General features: G+C 42.3%; 1 protein-coding gene across 1 annotated transcript in view; it reads right to left on the bottom strand.

Annotated features, from left to right (window-relative positions):
* LOC309387759 (plasminogen-like) overlaps positions 1-19,279 on the bottom strand; it is a 47,994-nt gene that overhangs the window by 20,809 nt on the left and 7,906 nt on the right. The window contains exons 4-12 of the mRNA XM_081944514.1: positions 19,112-19,226; positions 18,763-18,902; positions 16,837-16,957; positions 15,446-15,564; positions 13,516-13,675; positions 5,380-5,507; positions 4,596-4,806; positions 3,385-3,530; positions 431-570 (exon numbers count right to left, since the gene is read on the bottom strand). Of these exons, the coding sequence (XP_081800640.1) occupies positions 431-570; positions 3,385-3,530; positions 4,596-4,806; positions 5,380-5,507; positions 13,516-13,675; positions 15,446-15,564; positions 16,837-16,957; positions 18,763-18,902; positions 19,112-19,226 (1,280 nt within the window). The remainder of the gene's footprint in view (positions 1-430; positions 571-3,384; positions 3,531-4,595; positions 4,807-5,379; positions 5,508-13,515; positions 13,676-15,445; positions 15,565-16,836; positions 16,958-18,762; positions 18,903-19,111; positions 19,227-19,279) is intronic.

The raw sequence follows: 19,279 nt of genomic DNA on the forward strand, positions 1-19,279 counted from the left end.
ATAAACTCTAAGGTGTACTTTGGAGCAAAAATTAATATAAGACCCATCTTATTTTCTTGTCACCCAACAGAACATAAACTTGTCTGATAATATTGTTATTATTATAATTGGTCACATAGTCAGCCAAATGTTTAGATGGAATTTGGCAATTTTATCCATTTATCAAGGCTGGTGGTATGTAGCAGATATTTTGCAATTGTATATAAGGTGCCTATTATTATTGGTGCTATCTTTGCTTTCTTTTGCCATAGTCTTTCTACTTCTATTTTCAGGTCTTTGTATTTTGTGATTTTTCTCCAGCTCTTTCTCTTCTCTTCTCTTCTCCTGTCTCCAGGTATTACTATGTCTACTATTCAGACACTATTTTTTTGTCTTTCTTATTGACAATTGTTAAATCAAGGGTCTAATTCTTGTGGCCAATGGTACTTACATTTTTCTCCAGTCCTGACATTGGGTGAGTCTCTGGTGTGAAAGAAGTCTGTCCATGAGATTGCCACTCTTGGCAGGTCTTACCACTCACTGTGGTTGCAATATGTCCACGATAGTCTCTGCCACTTCCAACTCTGCAGTCTTTAAAGAGAGGAAAGGATGAATTAGAATTTGCTATTATACAGGATACAGGTTTATTTCACCACAGGTTGAATAGCTCTTTATGAGAAATTCTGGGAACTGCCATTGTATGTGAGGGAACAGGCCCGAGGGCTAACAGTTATTAATTTTACTAGTAGCTGTCAGTTTGTTGCAGAAAAATCAAATCCAGAAATCACACACAGATAACTAATTCAACTGGATTCATTAACTTCTTTATATACATAATAACAGATGAATAAATGTACAATACCAATAGTAGATTCTTTCAACGTGGTAGAAGTTACAAGCAGAACACAAGCAGGAGAGAACAGTTAGTTTCATTTCAGAGTTCAGAGCAGCAGAGATCAGTCTTTTTTTTTTTTTTAAACAAAATTTTATTGGTTTTTAAAACAAAATATTCAAGGAAAGGGGTAATGGATGAAGTACAAATTTTGACAGTTACATTATGCAGGAAATGGCCCTCCCCCCATTCTCATAACTTTCATTTACTAATACATTAGTTTATATTACTAAGTACTATTTTGTCAGCAATAAACTTTTATCTTAAGATAATTTCAATCATTTTATATCACACAGATTTTCAAGTTCATTTTTGTGATCTGAGTTTTCTCAATGTTGCCTCTTCTCCCCACCCCGCTGGCAGGGCTCCAGCACCTCCCGTGTCCTGTAAGTCCGGTGTAGTGTCATTGGGTTTATCTAGGAGGACTTTATTTTTTTCCATAAAGGCCTCAGCCTCAGTGGTCGTGTTGATTCTAACTCTCATGCCCTCCCAGAATATTAGCATACCTTCTGGCAACAGCCATCAGAGCAGCAGAGATCAGTCTTGTTTCAGTTTAAATTCTCAGCACAGACTCAGATCTGTTTAAGCTCTCATTGGCTGATTTAGTTGCTATGCCTACTCATTGGCTGACCTTGTTACCATTTCTCTCCCAGTCATGAATATTCTAACAATAGCCTTGGTCATGATATAAGAACATTTGAGGTATCTGAAGGGCAAATGTTTCATGCTGCAAGAAGTGAAGCCCAGATTACTTCCGAAAGTTTTAATTTCTGACATTTTCTGGACTGTAGCCACAAAGGGCATTAAAAACATTTCAACATGCATGTGGTGGATGCTGAATTTAAAGTGAAAGTGTCCAAATTTTCCAGGTCTATCTGATAGGTTTACAGCAGTGGTGGGATTCAAAAAGTGTATTACCGGTTGGCTTGGTGGGCGTGGCATGGCTTGGTGGGTGTGACTTGATGGCCATGGAAGGGGAAGGATACTGTAAAATCTCCATTCCCTCCCCACTCCAGGGGAAGGTTACTGCAAAAATCCCATTTCCTCCTGATCAGCTGGGACTCAGGAGGCAGAGAATAGATGGAGGCCAGTCTGGCGGGGCCAGTCAGAGGTGGTATTTACTGGTAGTCCGAAATAATTTCCGCTACTGGTTCTCCAGAACCGGTCATAACCTGCTGAATACCACTGCTGGTTTACAGGAATGGATAATCTGAAGAAAGGGGGAGGGGGATGAATACTTTTAAAATCTCAGAAATAAGAATCAAGAATCACCTGAGGTTTATGAATAGAGACCAGGGATGTGTTGCTGCCGGCATTAGTGCAAGTTCGGTGCACGAGCTGTTTTGCGCATGTAGGCTCACTTCACTTGTGTGTGTGCCAGACACGTGCTCCCCACGTGTAGGCACTTGATAATAAATGCAACAAAAATTGTTCTGCGCATGCGCAGAAGTAAAAAACAAGATGGAAGAACCAGTTCGGGGGCATAGCAGTCCGAACCGGTAGGAACCCACCACTGATAGAGACAGAAGGAATAGATGAAATAAAGCAAAATAGGCTGAAATGAAGTAGGAAAGAAGGAAGACTCAGAACAATTTTAGTAGGGATTTCAAGAGTGATCAGATTGTAAGCCCAAAAAGACTTTACAGAGAAAAGATGATAGATGATTGATAGATAGATAGATAGATAGATAGACAGACAGACAGACAGACAGACAGACAGACAGACAGACAGACTGACTGACTGACTGACTGACTGACTGACTGACTGACTGACTAGTGGAATGTCTACTAAAACAAATTTCCTTCTAAAAAAAAGTATTTTTATTTCTGCTCTGGTAGCTCTACGTCTCCTTGACAGAATCCTTTGTGGGACTTCAATATGAAACCTGAGCATCAATGTTATACATGATGACTCAAAAGACTGACCACCAAGGTCAATAAAACTTACATTCAAGTAAATAAATGAAGTAGTGAAATCTAAGTCTTTAGTCCTATCTCCATTTGTCTTGAAATAAATCTCTCAGATGAGTTTAATTATCTAATTGTCACTGAAAATTCATTGGAATATGACTTCTATTGAGTATAGGCAAAGAATTAACAAAGTTTAGGAAGAAAAGGTTCATATTAAGAATAAAGTATGGAGATATATATTGGTGATGGTAAAATCCCCAAAGCTCAAGGTACCAAAATCCTTTAAAAAAAACAAAATTAAAAGAGGGGAGGGGAGAGGTAGGAAATAGCTTCCTCAGAAAAAGAACCCAAGACCTAATCATCTGCTCCTCTGCTCTTAGACACGAATTTTTCAGAAATAATTATTTGAAAAATTAATAGAACACAATAAAAAGAACAATGAACTTGGCTATGGACTGCGAATGGCCACTTAAAAACTTCATGGTTTGAGCTGGAGTTATCTCCAGCCACTAAGTCACTCTTTCCTGCATTTAAAACAATGGCATTCACAGGTCAACAATGGTTTTTGCCTGGTTGCTTGTTCTAGAAGAAGAGAAGTCATACCAATGTTTGGTGTCAATGTGTGCGAAGGTTTCGGTTTAGCACATTTTTGCAGATTGCAGTACTCCCACCTTGTTTCAGGATCAGTGGTAAAACACCAGGGTGCTTTGTCACCGTCTGGGTTTCGGCAATAGTTCCTTGTCAAGCCCCTATTAATAAATAAATAAAGTGGATTAAATCTTATGTTATAGAGCAGAGATGGGCAAGTTGGTAATGGAAGTACATCATGAATATTTCTTGGTGAGAATATCCATAGACAAAGGATAAATGATCAAAACCATACATTTAGAAGAGCATCTCTCATCGTAGAACAATACAGTTCTACAGGTTCTGGTTGTTTGCTATCTAATGCATATTTATATCTTTATAATAGTTATATTAAATATTTGTGTTAATTGAAGGGGCAAAAAAAATTCCTATCCAATTTTCAGACAAAACTGCCAACAAATTTACATGTTCTGATAAATGTGAAGCTTCCTCTTTGTCCCATATTGTTTTCTTCTTTCCTAAGTATTATCAAACCCATGTTTATTGTTCAGTTGGTCAGTCATGACCCATTCTTTGTGACCTCCATGGACCTTAACATGCCAGCCACCTGTCCTCTACTGTCTCCCCAGGTTTGCCCAAACTCATGTTCATTGCATCAATGACACTATCTAATCGTCTCATCCTCTGCCGGCCCATTCTTCTTTTGCCTTCAATGTTTCCGAACATCAGGATCTTTTTCAATGAGTCCTTTCTTTTCATTTGATGGCCAAAGTATTTGATCTTTGTGTTTGATCATCATATCCTCGTCCTCGTCCTCATCATTGGATGATGGCAATTATCTTGGTGATCCTATTTTTATCAACAGACACATGAAAAAGTGCTGCTGAGTTTTGTCCAAACCAGTCCCTTAGATTTTACTTTTCTATCCAAAGTGAAGTGCCAGGACAAACAAGAGCAGTTCTTCCTCTTTGTAAATAGAGCTTGAGTATGCTGAGATGCTAGTTGCCCAAGTACATAGCATGATTGCTCATGGAAAGGATCTCTAATGGATCTCTCCACATGGAGATCAGCTACATACTGAGATCAGTGTCATAACCTGGAGCGAGGAGAGATTGCTCACTGCTCCTGTTGTGTATGATCTGAAAAAGGCTATTATGTCCCCAGGGGAATTTTGACATTTAATGGCCAGCACACACAACAGATAATGAACACTTCAAGAAACCTACGCATCTGGAAACGCAGATGGTGTCTTAGAGTGACGATGGGGCCACATAGAAATCCATGCTTGGCATTTCTTCCCTGTGATAGTAACTTCAGTAGTACCCTGATAACTTGAGCCGTTGTCATAATAGCAATCATCACCCTGTCGAGGTACTTGTTGAGGTACCTGTTGAGGTACTTGGGGAGGTATTTGGGGAGGAACAAAAGGGACAGCAGCTACATTAAAGAAAAAAAAGTAGAAATAAAAACAATTTGTGGGAAATCAAAGTATCTTCTTTGTTGTCAAAGGCTTTATAATCAATCTTATCAATGTTCTATTCTCACATAATTGTATGGTAATAACAGTGCAGCCCTTCCTATTTTTGTTTATTGGTCGATTATTTTTATGACAATATGTTATTTATTTATTTGTTAATACAGAGTACATTCTGTTTTACAAATGTGTAGTAATTCCAAGCCACTATCCAAAATATTTTAACCAGGAGAAAGTTCTTCTCACACTCCTCTTAATAGCTGAGCTCCAGATTGCATTTCTAAAATTAGAAAACTTCTATCTACATTTTGAATAGATCCTGTCATTTTCTGTAAATAAGCACTAATATGAAATAGATTTAAGCATAACAACATCTGTATTTAAAACATGCTATATAAAAATCATAATGAATTCACTCAACTTGCCAAGTCTATTTCTATTGTTATTTCTCAATTTTAGTTCAGTTTTGCTTTAAAGTTCAAAACACTTTGTTTACTTTATCCCTTTCTCAGTTACACAAATATAAATATTCTTACCAGTAACTGTGATGGCATCATCACACTTAGCAATGTTGCAGTATTGCCATCGTGTATTTGGGTCAGATGTATAGCACCAAGGCTTAGTCTCTCCATCAGGGTTTCGACAATAGTTTTCTTCCAAACCTCTGAAATAAAATGTGCATAAAAGCAAGAGGGGGACAAGAGAAAGGTAAACATTACTAGAACATGAAGTCTGAGTTAGTAGATTGAAAACAGGTATCAAAAAAAGCAAAATTCTCCATTAAGTTTCAGATTCTAATTTGATTCTGCACCCATTTTAATGCAATGGCTGGGTTCATAACAAGGATTTTTCAATGAGAGTTTGTTAAGGAAGCCATAGGGGCCTGATGGGGAGGGGTGCTGCCGGCCCTCTGTTCCATCCTGAGGGCCGGAATTTTTTTTTTTTTTTTAAATTATTGGTTTTTTTAACATTTATAAGGGAAAAGGTAAATGGAAAGGTATACAAATTTTGGCAGTTGCAAAGTGTGGCAGGCGCCTCCCCCCTCCAAACTCATAAAATACATCTAGGTATAAAACATTGATACATAATCATATATAATCAGCATGTTAGTTCTATTAATATTTTCCATCAGTTTACACATTGTAGTATATGTTCAACATATAATTCCATTACTACTTTCAGTCATTTTATAATATGAAATTTTCTTGTTTATTTTTGTGATCTGAGCTTTCTTGGTATTGCCCCTTCTCCCCCTGCTGGCAGAGCTCCGGCCCCTCCCGTGTCCTGCATATCCGTAGTAGGATCTTCTGTTTTTTCTAGGTTTGTTTTGTTTTTTTCCATAAAGGCCTGTGCCTCTATGGGTGTGTTAATTCTAATTCTTGTCTCCTCCCAGAATATCAGCATACCTTCAGGCATCAACCATCTAAACCACACCCCCTTCTGGTATAATTTATTCGCCAATTGCGAATAACTTTTCCTTTTTTCCCTAATTTTCTTGGGGATCTGCTTCAGGATGGTTATCTCCCTGTAGTGGTATGTTAGTGCCTGCCCCCTTTGCACACCCAGAATTTCATCTCTTGTGCTTTTTCTAAGGAATTTAATATGGACCTCCCTGGGTACATTGTGTGTTCTAGCATAAGCAGAGTTCACTCTATAAACCAGATCTATCTCCCATTCCATCTGTTGTTTTTCCTTGTGGATGTATTCAGCCAAGATGTTAGTCATAATGTCCTTTATATTTTCCCATCTACTTCTATAACATTTTGAAATCTAAGATAAAAGGACATTCTCTCAAACTCTGTTTTCATTTGTTGGATATCAAGTTCCTTGTTACCCCTCTGCACCGCTTCAACCCCCCCCCTCACCTCCGCCACCCCACCCTCCACAAGGTCCAGTCTCTGTGAGTTCTTGTAAATTTGGACTTGATTCTCTTTAATTTCTTCCTTCATTTCCTTTAATTGTTTCTTGATTTCTTCCTGGCCCTGTATAAGTTGCTGCAGCATTTGTTGCAAATCCATCTCTGTGCTCTTAGGTTGCATCAGGTCTGTGATCTTTGATTGTGTGGCAGGACTGGATGTTGCAGATGTCGGGGCAGAAGTAGCAAAGCCAGGTTTTCCAGGGGGTGGTCTTTTAGGAGACATAGTTTATAAAGTAAAGAGATCAGTCAGTATAGAGAATGGACAGCTGGAGAAGCAGAGCAGCCAGATGAGTCCAGGAGGCAGAAGAACCAGGCAGAGGAGAATTTCTCTAGTCAGTCTGGCAATAGAGAAAAAAAAAATTTCCCCCAGAGAGTTCAAAAAGTAGCAATCCACAGGAGATTCTTCTGGGTGGTACGGAGACAAAGACCGGAAGCCTGAATTTTAAAGGTGGAGTCAGGTTTCAGAGTTCATGAAGACAACGGAAGTGTGCCATCTTGCCCTGCCAGCTTTGGGCTCAGAGGCATAACAAAGTTTTAAAAAGTTCACAAAGTTCTCAGATCATCCATAAATTATGGAACTAAGTTCAGTGAAAAATCACTTTTGCAGGGGTGAGGCATCATTGGTTGGCTCCCCCCCCTCCTCCTTCCCCTGGGGCTGAGAGCAGAATTATTTCAAGCTGCTTGTCCAAGGGGGGGGGAATCCCCCTCCCTCCAGCCGCGCCTCCAAGGAAATCCGAAAGTTAAAATTATAGAATGCTGAAAAGTCCTTTAAGTCCAAAAAGGGAATGAAGGGGGAAAGCGCCTCACCACACCGCTGCTGCTTCCTTCTATTGTTTCATCGTCCGATCAGCCTGTTGCGAGACGCGAAGCGCCCTGAGGGCCGGAAATTTGTTGACGACCACCCCGGCTTTGCCCTGGCTTTGGGCTGGCCCACCAGGGTGGTCGGACAGCCAGGCGGAGAAGCAGAGAAGCGCGTAGAAGCGCGCTAGTTGGAGCTGGAGCTGGCGACTGCCTCTTTTCTGTGGAACGGAATGGAGCAAAGCAGAGTGGAGCGGAGCGGTGCGGCGACAGCCCGAGGGAGGAAAGGAGTGGCGACGGGGTGGGGATGACCCAGACAACCCAGGCGGCCCAGGTGGCGAAGGTTTGGCGACGGCGGTGGTGGAGGTGGTCGGAGACGCCGAGCGCCAGACCCCTCGGCCGCCATGAATCCCAGACCAGCGGGGGGGCGCAAGAGGAGAGAACGAGGCCCGGGATGCCAGAGAACGCTAGCAGATCAGCGGGAGGATTGCAGGGAAGCTTCAGGGAAGCCGAGACGGCCCTGCGGGCTCGGGAACAACAGCCCCGGGCCACCGGGTTGCCAAGGAGGCAAATGGCCACTCATGTCTGAGACTGGATATGGAGGAGAGACGCTTGAGAGACTGATGGCCATTTGCTGAAGGTTTGACTCTTTACCCTTCCATCCTTGCTGACAACTTGCCTCCCCTGTTTAAATTACTATCTTGACTATGGCTTTGCCTTAACGCCCTGCTACAAACTGCCCCCCAGTACCACCTTGAGACTCCACCTTTAAACCAATCTGGCTAGCTGGCTAGCTCACCAACCTACCCTTTCCATCCAGGGTAAGGACAACCATCATCTGCTTACCCCTTTTGTAGGGAGCCCTGGCTTACGAACAAACCTATGATTTCAACCACAGCACCCGAAAATGAGCTCGCCCCTATGACAACTATATGAACTCAATACATTCAAGGTCAGACCTACTGCTACTGCGAGAGTCCCCCCTCTCGCAGGTATGGCCCCCAGCCCTTTCAAGGGCCCACCTTGATGACGGGTTTATTAACCCAGAGAGGTGGAGGAAGCAGAAATTAAGGGGGTTTTTAATCAATTGTTTTTTAACAGTTTTAAGGGGTTCCAGGGCAGGGGGGACGGTGAATCAGGCCAGGAGTGAAAGTAGAGCCAGGCAAATAGGTGTGGTCAGGAGGGGAGGGAGCGGAGTGGGGGAGGAGAGGGAAAATAGCATTCCATCACAGGGCTCTGTCATACCAACGGTCGTGGGGAGGGGTGGGTGCGAGGACAGACTAAGAACCTGCAGTCGGTTGGGAGACCGTGGCTGTTGGTCACAGCCTGTACCAACTTGTACCAACCCCCGCACTCTAGGTGGCCAGGATCTACAGAGCCAGGGCCTGAGGCTGATGTTATGCAATGCGAGGTCCGTTGTTAACAAGGCCCCCCTCATTAATGATCTGATTTTGGAGGGGGAGCCGGACCTCGCAGGAATAACGGAGACCTGGTTGGGCCACGAGGGAGGTGTACCCCTCGTGGAAATGTGCCCACCAGGCTATCGAGCATTCCACCAGCCACGGGCCCAGGGTAGGGGTGGTGGGGTAGCGGTGATTATCCGGGAAGACCTGGAGCCAAGAGAGTTCACTGTGCCACAGATATCCGGATGTGAGTCTCTTGTCATGAGATGGGGCCCAGGGAGACAGTTGGGCCTGCTGATTGTATACCTGGCTCCTCGCTATACATCAGCGGCCCTGCCTGAACTCCTCGAGCTGATCGCAGTGATGGCAGTTGAGACCCCCAAACTTTTAGTTATGGGGGACTTCAACCTGCCATCGATGGGAGAAGCATCCGAGGTGGTTCAGGAGTTCATGGCTTCCATGACAGCCATGGACCTGACTCAATTAATTCAGTGTCCCACGCACGAGGGAGGCCACACGCTGGATCTTGTTTTTGTCTCTGGCCAATGGACGAGTGATCTGGGAATAGGGGACTTAGCTATTACTCCCCTGTCATGGTCAGACCACTCACTTCTCCGACTTGACTTCCTTGGTGTTACCCCCCGCTGCGGGGAGGCGGAACCGGAATGTCCTAGATGGTTCCGCCCCAGGCACCTGATGGAACCGGATAGGTTCCAGACGGAGCTTGGGCCACCTCCTGTAGACCTGACCCGCCCCCGGAGAGAGGACCTGGTAGCCGCATGGAATAATGCGGCCGCCGGGGCCTTAGACCGGGTGGCGCCTTTGCGGCCTCTCCTGCGGCAACGAACCACCCTGGCCCCTTGGTTTACCGAGGAGCTAAGGGTGATGAAACGCCACAAGAGACGCCTAGAGAGCCGATGGACATCCTCCCGTTCCGAACTTGACCGAACACAGGTACGAACCTATTTAAGGACATACCTTGTGGCAATAAGAGCGGCCAAACGTCGACATTGTGCCGCTCTTATTGCGTTCACAGATAACCGCCCTGCCGCCCTGTTTCGGGTGACCCGCTCACTTCTGTCGCAGAGGCCGCGGGAAGCCCCTCTACAGGGCAGGGCAGAGGACTTGGGAAATATCTGCAGGATAAAATCGCTCAAATCCGGAGGGAATGGGTCCCCCTCAGTGGGCTAGGAGGGACGCCCGAGGCGAGTCTTGAGAGACCATTCTGGGAGGAGTTTGACTCTGTTGCCATCGAGGATTTGGACAGGTTGTGTGGGCAACTACGAGCTACCACATGTTCATTGGACCCGTGTCCCTCCTGGCTTGTACTGGCATCCTGGGAGGTTACACGAGACTGGCTCTTGGGACTAGTGAACGCTTCATTGGGCGAGGGGTCCTTACCAGCCGCCTTGAAAGAGGTGGTTGTGAGACCCTTACTCAAGAAGCCTTCCCTGGACCCAACGGAGCTAGCCAATTACCGTCCTGTCTGGAAAATGATTATCTAGACCTGCGCCAGTCTGGCTTCCGACCCGGGCACAGCACAGAGACGGCCTTGGTCGCGTTGGTAGATGATCTCTGGAGGGCCAGGGATAGGTGTTGTTCCTCTATCCTGGTCCTATTAGATCTCTCAGCGGCTTTTGATACCATCGACCATGGTATCCTACTGCACTGGCTGGAGGGGTTGGGGGTAAGGGGCACCGTTTTACGGTGGTTCTGCTCCTACCTCTCCGACCAGACGCAACGTGTGTTGGCAGGGGAGCAGAGGTCGACCCTGAGGCCTCTCACTTGTGGGGTGCCACAGGGGTCGGTCCTCTCGCCTCTCCTGTTCAACACATATATGAAGCCGCTGGGTGAGATCATTCGTGGTTTTGGGGTGGGATATCATCTGTACGCTGATGATACGCAGCTGTACATCTCCACCCCGAACCACCCCAACGAGGCCGTCGAAATGATGTCCCGGTGTTTGGAAGCCGTACGGGTCTGGATGGGTAACAACAGACTCAAGCTCAACCCCTCCAAGAGGGAGTGGCTGTGGCTTCCGCCCCCCCGGTTCAACCAGATGATCCCATCTCTGGTCATTGGGGGCGAGCAACTGGCCCCCATGGAGCGGGCGCGCAATTTGGGCATCCTCCTGGATGCCCGGCTGTCCATGGATGACCATGTGGCAGCCGTGGCGAGGGGGGCGTTCCACCAGGTTCGCCTGGTGTGCCAAATGCGCCCCCTATTGGACTGGGATGCCCTTCGCACAGTCACTCAGGCGCTGGTGACGTCCCGCCTAGACTACTGCAATGCTCTCTACATGGGGCTTCCCTTGAGATGCACCCGAAGACTACAGCTGGTCCAGAATGCGGCCGCGCGGGTGATTATGGGGAGTACCAGATACTCCCATATAACACCCCTCCTGCGCGAGCTGCACTGGCTCCCTGTGGTCTATCGGGTGCGTTTCAACGTGTTGATCACCATCTTCAAAGCGCTCCATGGCACAGGACCTAGCTACCTGCGGGATCGCATCCTGCCCCATACATCCCTACGACCAATTCGCTCTCACAGAGAGGGACTTCTCCGGGTGCCGTCCACTAAGCAGTGCCAAAGGGCGGCGCCCAGGAGCAGGGCCTTCTCTGTGATGGGCCCAGCCCTCTGGAATGACCTCCCCCCCCGACATTAGGATTACTACCGACCTCCGCTCCTTCCGTTCAAAACTCAAGACCCACCTTTTTCAACTAGCCGGCCTGGCACAACCATAGTTCCATTTAAATCCTCCTGGCAATCTTTTAAACTTGTAATTTTATACTGGGGTATTTTAATTTTTAATCTTATTATTACCATTTGTTGTGTGATTTTTTAACCTCCTCCGTGTAATGTTTAATTGTATAATATGTGGTTTTTATTTATTGTACGCCGCCCCGAGTCCCTTCGTGGAGAGGGAGCGGCTAACAAATCTAATAAATTCAAATTCAATTCAATTGATGTTGCATATATTGTTAGATTGGGTAATGAAAGGCACAAAAGGCTAAGATAACAACAGCTCTTTATTTGGTCAAGTACAGGCATCCACTGAGTGAGAGGTCTGGCAGCTCCCTTTTTAAAGGGGAGCTGGCCAGCGCTTCAGCCAATCAGGTCTCTCTCTGTTCCCGCCTGAAAAGAGAGGACCTGACTGGAAACTACTATTGCCTTGCAACAACTAGCGGGGGGAGTATCTAACATATATAATCTGTTATTTGTTAGAATTTTTTCCACAGTGGCTCCTCCTTTATGGAACATCCTCCCTTTGGAGATTAGAAGGGCAAAGGTTCCTGTGCTGAGGCACTGAATGTTTCCTGGCTGTATTGCTAATTGGCCAAATATCTTGGCTGCTCTGTATATTTATTTTGGAGGTTTCTATTGTTTTTATTATGTTTATTGTTTTAAAATATTTTTTTAATATTTTGACTAATTTAATTGTAAGCCACCCAGAATCCATTGATTATGATGAGCATTTATAAAATTGAATAGATTAATGAATGACTAACGATACACCATGATTGAAAGATGCAGGCATCAAATTAAGCCAAAAATAAATAAGTAAGCCATGTTGGAGCTTCGCTCAACATGGAACTGTCCACTATTTGAAAGATGCTCTATGTCTCCTTGACACTCTCCTATGTGTATCTTGCTTGCTGCCTTCCTTGAAAATGGGGATCAGGATAAAAATGGGGATCAGGACTTAGGTTACATTTCTCCACATGAAATTTGGGCACCATTAACCTCTTAGACCAAGCCTTCCCCAAACTAAGGTCAGGGTGAAGCCTTCTTTTAGATAAACTTAATCCTTGACTATATGAACACATCCATGTGGGGTATTTTTTAGCAACAGCATTGCAATAGTCTGTCACTAACTCCTTCCATCCTTTTGTGGGTAGAAGAGAAAGGGAGATTCCCTGATATTTCTTAGTGGTTTTCCAGTCAAGTACTAACCAGATCAAGTCTACTTAGCTTTTATGTAATATACCACATCTAAATGAATTCAACTTCAATACTCATAATACTCATAATAATCCAGTTTGGAAGCCTTCAATTTGAGGAAAGCCAATTCATTTTTTATGATGCCTAATACAAGTTGCATACAACTTAGCAGATGTGATATCCTGAGGTAACATGAACCTGAGACTGAATTTCAAACAAAATTCCTGTTTGAAACTTGTTTAACTCACATGCCCTCTCCTGGATTTTCAGAAAGTGAGAGAAAAGTCACAGTTCCAATAGAACCATGGTGGCGCAGTGCTTAGAATGCAATATTGCAGGCTAATTCTGCCCACTGCCAGTAGTTTGATTATGACTGGTTCAAGATAGACTCAACCTTCCATCCTTACAAGGTCAGTAAAATGAGGACTCAGATTGCTGGGAGGAATATGCTGACTTTGTAAAACACTTAGGGAGGGCTGTAAAGCACTGTGAAGCAGTATGTAAGCTATTGCTATCTCGGAAGCAAAATAACCGAACTGTTGTTTGTTTCTGGGTGCCTCGCTTTTTTGTTTACCTTAGCAACAAGATGATGACAGAGCTGTTTAACATACTTGCATGGGTAGTTTTCTGGAGTTCTTCCATGGGTATGAGGTTCTTGGGATGCCCATGATTGACAGGTTTTTCCTGATTCGGTCACTCCTACATTTCCTCGATAATCTTCTCCATTTCCCACAAGACACTGTTGACCCGTAATAGCTGGTGGAGATGTAGCTATATCGGCAAAGGTAATGTAAAATAAATCAACACCTTCAGAATCTGTATGATAAAAATGGCAAAGCCCTAACAATCCACAGATGTAAAAAGCCAAAAAAGCTTCTGTATATAAAAAAAGTATTACAGGTAGAACTCCTTTAGTGACTGCCTCTTTTAGTGACCATTTGCAATTACTCCTATGATTAAAAAAATAACTTTGTGTACAATCCGTGCATTTATGACCTTTGCAGGTCTGTAAAGTAAAGGAAAGCTGAAGTAAGATCATAAGCACAGGCCCAGTTTCACTTAGCAACAACCTAACCTACCACTTTCTGCCAACCTAGCAGTTCGAAAGCATGTAAAACTGCAAGTAGAAAAATAGGAACCACCTTTGGTGGGAAGGTAACAGCGTTCTGTGTGCCTTCGGCGTTTAGCCATGCTGGCCACATGACCATGGAGATGTCTTTGGACAGCACTGGCTCTTTGGTTTTGAAGATGAGCACCACCCCCTAGAGTCGGGAACGACTAGCATGTATGTGCGAGGGAAACCTTTACCATTACTTAACCTTTCACCAACAAGAGTTGTAGTAGCTAAGTATTTTTTTATATTTATTTATAAATATATTTATTTATTTATATTTATAAATATAAATAAATAAATAAATAAATATTTAAAAGTGAGACTTTTAAATACAACCACAATCACTCCATGCACTCGCCAGTTTTTTTTTCTTTTTCTTTCTTTTTTCGTTTCTGTTATAATTTTGCACCAGTGAGGTTAAAACCAATTTCGTTGTATTTAAGTACAATGACAATAAAGATTCTACTTATACTTAAATGAGGACTACCTGTATCACACTTCCTACTTTAATAATACAGACATATAGAATATATATGCTATATAGACAAATAGAATATCTAGGCTATTGATGCTTTGAAAGAGTGACTATTGAGAGTGTAGCCTATCTACTCTATTTGTGTATATTTTTTACATTTATAAAAGAGAGATCACAGAATAATAAATTGCACTGAATTAGAATGTATGGATTGTGGCATCGAATAATAATGTTCAAGTTACATGTTATATTGTAATGCCTTCATTATAGTATAGCTATTAATAGTCAGAAATTACTACATTGAATATTCAATCATTGTTTACCTGTTGTCAAAATATTTATTATTAAATTAATATTTCACTTGAACTAAGCTACAATTCTGGTGATTTGATGGTGAGTGAGAAAGAAAACCCCACCTCTGGTCTTTGCTATCAATCCGCTTGGGAACTTATTTTTATTTCCAAAATTATATTTCCCCCCTCAGCAGCATTAATGATGCCAGATCTAAGCACCCCTTGGGCTGGATCCAGCCCCCAGGCCTTGTGTTTGACACCCTGATTTAGATTAATACTTCACTTGAACAAAGCTACAATCTTGATGATTTGATGGTTATATGATTTAATATTTATTCATATTACTGTGACAGTGAGAAAAAAAAAGATAACCCACCCGTAGTGCCCGCTATAAATCTGCTTGGGAGCTTATTTTTATTTTCCAAATTATATATTTCCCCCTGAGTAGCATTAACGATGCCTTTTTGAAATCTGTGTAGTTGAGTTTGCCAGTTATGTGAGGCTTGGCACTATGTTTACCCATTTTAAAAATCTGCAGCCAATTTTATAAGATTAAAAGGAATCCCCCAAACTCTCCTACTTTAAAACATTGGTTTCTCCGCAGAATTGTTATTATACCATAACCATTGTGGGTCAGTAATTACATAAAGGATACTTACCGCACCGTGGGATGCTACAGAATTCCCAGCGTTTCGTCGGGAGGGAAGTGAAACACCAAGGACGTGGCTCACCATCCGGATTACGGCAGTAATTTGAAATCAGATTCTTTTCTGGAAATCTGAATATTGGATGAAAAAGTAGAAATGTCTGCCTACCATCTCTTGACAGGTTGGGTTTGAACCCAATGGTGTTCCAATGTTGACAGAATGGTGCTTACCCAAGATAATACCTGTATTCCCATTCCACGCTATCACATTCTATGATCTCAAATGTCTTCCCGTTAATCTCTTCTGGTAGTTCAGAGCAGGGGTTTTCAACCTTGGCAACTTTAAGACTTGTGGACTTCAACTCCCAGAATTCCTCAGCCAGCACTGACTGAGGAATTCTGGGAGTTGAAGTCCACAAGTCATAAAGTTGCCAAGGTTGGAGACCCTTTGGTTCAGAGGATACTCAGAGCAGATTTGATGTGTGGGAAATAAAGGCAGAGGAGAAAAAGGAAAACTTCCTTTGATAACCAGAATTACCTTTGGATGTAGCCCAGTACAGGTAGCCCTCGACTTAACAACAGTTCATTTAGTGACCATTCAAAGTTACAATGAGATTGAAAAAAGTGAGTTATGACTGTTTTTCACACTTATGACCATAGAAGCATCCACATGGTAATGTGACCAAAATTCAGATGCTTGGGAACTGACTCATATTTATATGATGGTTGCAGTGCCCTAAGGTTCACTTAACAACTGTGTTACTAAAGTAACAACTTCAGTGTTTCACTTAACAACTGTGGCAAGAAAAGACATAAAATGGGCAAAACTCACTTAACAAATGTTTCACTCAACAACAGAAATTTTGGGTTCAATTGTGGTCATAAGTTGAGGACTACCTATGTCACCCCAGAAAATTATGTAAATGTGGGTGTTGGGCTGTGTGTATGTCAAAATCCTAGATAGTAAGGCTAGTGTGATTGAATGCATTGATTATGTGTTAAAAGGGACAATGACTTTTATTGTGCTGTCATACCTAAGGTCTTGACTTTTTTTATTCACCTGCCCTCTGAATTGATATCTCTGCATGTCAAATTACATTATTTCTGTTCAGACTACATCTTTAAGCTAAAAAAAAAAAAAGGAAAAAGCAACCAAAGACTTATTTGTTAGATGCCAAAGCCTTTAGTGCTGATACAGGTGAAAAATACTACTTTCAGTCACCCTAATGAAAGTAGAAGTCTTTCCAGTGAACCATATGGGCTGCTTAATATATTACATTAAAAATAAAGTATGTTGTTATTTTTATTTCCAAGGCATCAACTACCTGAAATTATGTGTTTCCAACACACACTTTGACGTTTCCTCATATGTGGCTAATAACAACCCATGAGTCGTAGACTTACTTGGAAGGAATGTATCCATGAGTGTGAGGCGCTTGAGAAGCCCATGCCTGGCAGGTGAGCCCAGATTCTGTTGTAGAAACTTTGCCTCGATAGCTTTCCCCACTGCAGTGCATACACTGGTCTGTAAGGATAAATAACCGAGAGTGAAGAAGCTTTATCCTATTAGGTTATTTCCCCCCACCCACCTGTCCTCTGCATGGTAGGAATCATGATGTCCAAGTCTTCTGCTGTCTGAAATGGGATCTGTTATCCTAGATTGCTCAGCCATCACATTTTTCATGCTATAAGGAATCTAGAATTGTGAGGACTAGTTCTTGAAATTGCTTTGAGTTACCTCTAAATAAAAATTAGGAATTAATATTTTTATTTTGTCTTTATAGATGCATAATTTACACTATATCATTGAGGGCTGTATCAGGGTTATGTTTGACCTCGGGGGTGGCGGGTGGGAATCGCCAGCTTGACATCACTTGTGTTGGGAGCGCCGGTGGTGGCCTGAGCACTTTGCCAGTGAAAACGGAGCTCAGGAGGGCAACCCTCCAGAGTTCTGTTTTCACTGGTAGATAGACCACGGGCCAGTCATTTGCTGTTTCCAGGGTGACCCTGCGGGCCATAGCTAAGCACCCTGTGTGCTGATCTGGCCTGCAGGCCTTGAGATTGACACCCCTGGGGTAAATGTGCAATGGTGAATTCACCAGGTTAGAAACCAAGAAGTTGTGAGCTCTAGTCCCATCTTAGGTACAAAGCCAGCTGGGTGAACTTAAATCAGTCCTTCTCTCTCAGCCCTAGGAAGGAAATGAGAGCAAACCACTTCTGAAAAACCTTGCCAAGAAAACTGCAGGGACTGCTCCCAGCAGTCTCCAAGACAGCAGACACACACACAAGACACACACACACACACACACACACACACAATTACTCTAGGTCTTACATGTAAACAATATGGGCTGATATGCTATTTTTTTCTGATAATTTATTTATTGGTTTATTTTTTCATGCGCTAAATCTCAAGGGACCATGATAATCTTTAACACCTTGCAGCCATAGCATGATGATTTGCCAAATCCTTGAAATGATATTACAATAGGACAAATGGGGAGCTTTTCTCCAGTGTGTTACAAAGTTTATATGACACTGTTCACAGAATTTCTCACTTTGCTCACTGGTTTGCAAACTTTTGCATAGGTCTGGCATTTGTGTAGACATGCATTGATGTAAATGGACCAATTGGTGCCTAGAGGGAATTTATTGTAATAAAGTTCATCCATCATACCATACTTTTGCCTTTAAAAAAACGGAGACATTTACAAACAAAAGAATATCAAATTATTGACTAGTAATAGCTTACATATAACAATAACTTTTAAATATAATAACATTTGTACCATCCTAGATTTGCAAATGTTTCAACTTCTATTAGTTGCAAATGTTTTTAAATAAAATCATTTTCATTATTATCAAACTATTTCTATTTAGGAAATGCTATTGTTAGAGAAGTTTCACATTTCTTGGGAATAAATCTACTGCTATTTAATAGAACCTGTTCCATATCATGAAACATACATAGGTTAATTATATGTAAGTAATTATCATTCCACTTCAATATTATTATAATTATGTTCACATTTTATTTTATTTCAAATAGAAAAGAAATATTTCTATTAATAAAAAAGAATGAAATTATCATAAAAAGAATGAAATAACATCATGTCTATTTGGCATTTACTTGGAAAACTATTCAGTTATTGGTTGTTAAATAAATATTCTTATAGTTGAATAAGAAAGTGCTTCTGCAAAGTTTTTTTCTAAATATCGTACAGCGCAGGTAAGAAAAATTGATTTTCTACCTATATGTCATTGAAAAGAATAATATTTTGCATTCAAAATTTTCTTGAGGAACTAAAATTCCAGTGTGTGCAATTCTACCTTCGCATTCAGGAATGTTGCAATAATCATTTCTGGTTTCAGGATTTGTTGTATAGCACCAGGGACCATTACCATCGTGATCTGGATTTCTGCAGTAGTTTTCTTCTAATGAAGCATTGGGATAAAGAAAAGGAGTATAACTAATAAAAAGAAAAGAAAAGACTATTGTTACAGAAGTCATACTTTGCCATGATTCTTTCAGGTAAGCAAGCAGAAGATTGCAGCATGAGTAACATTTGTTGAATTGCGCTACACATGTTTCCTACAAAAATTCAGGTCAAATCATTCTAAAGTCATATGGTTATAGAAAAACGAAGGCTGTTTTGCTGAGAAGGGAAAAAGGCCGTACTTGGGAATATGAGGACTGTTGTCGGTCCATTTCTGACATACGACACCATTCCGTGTTTTTGATTCCATTCCTCTGTAGCCCACTCCAATTCCAATTCTGCATTCCAGGAGATATACTGAAAGAAAATGTGGTTATCAAAAATTGCTATTGTTATCACAGAGCACCTTT

The sequence above is a fragment of the Natrix helvetica genome, assembly GCF_964273705.1.
Source record: "Natrix helvetica genome assembly, chromosome: 2".
NCBI lineage: Eukaryota > Metazoa > Chordata > Lepidosauria > Squamata > Natricidae > Natrix > Natrix helvetica.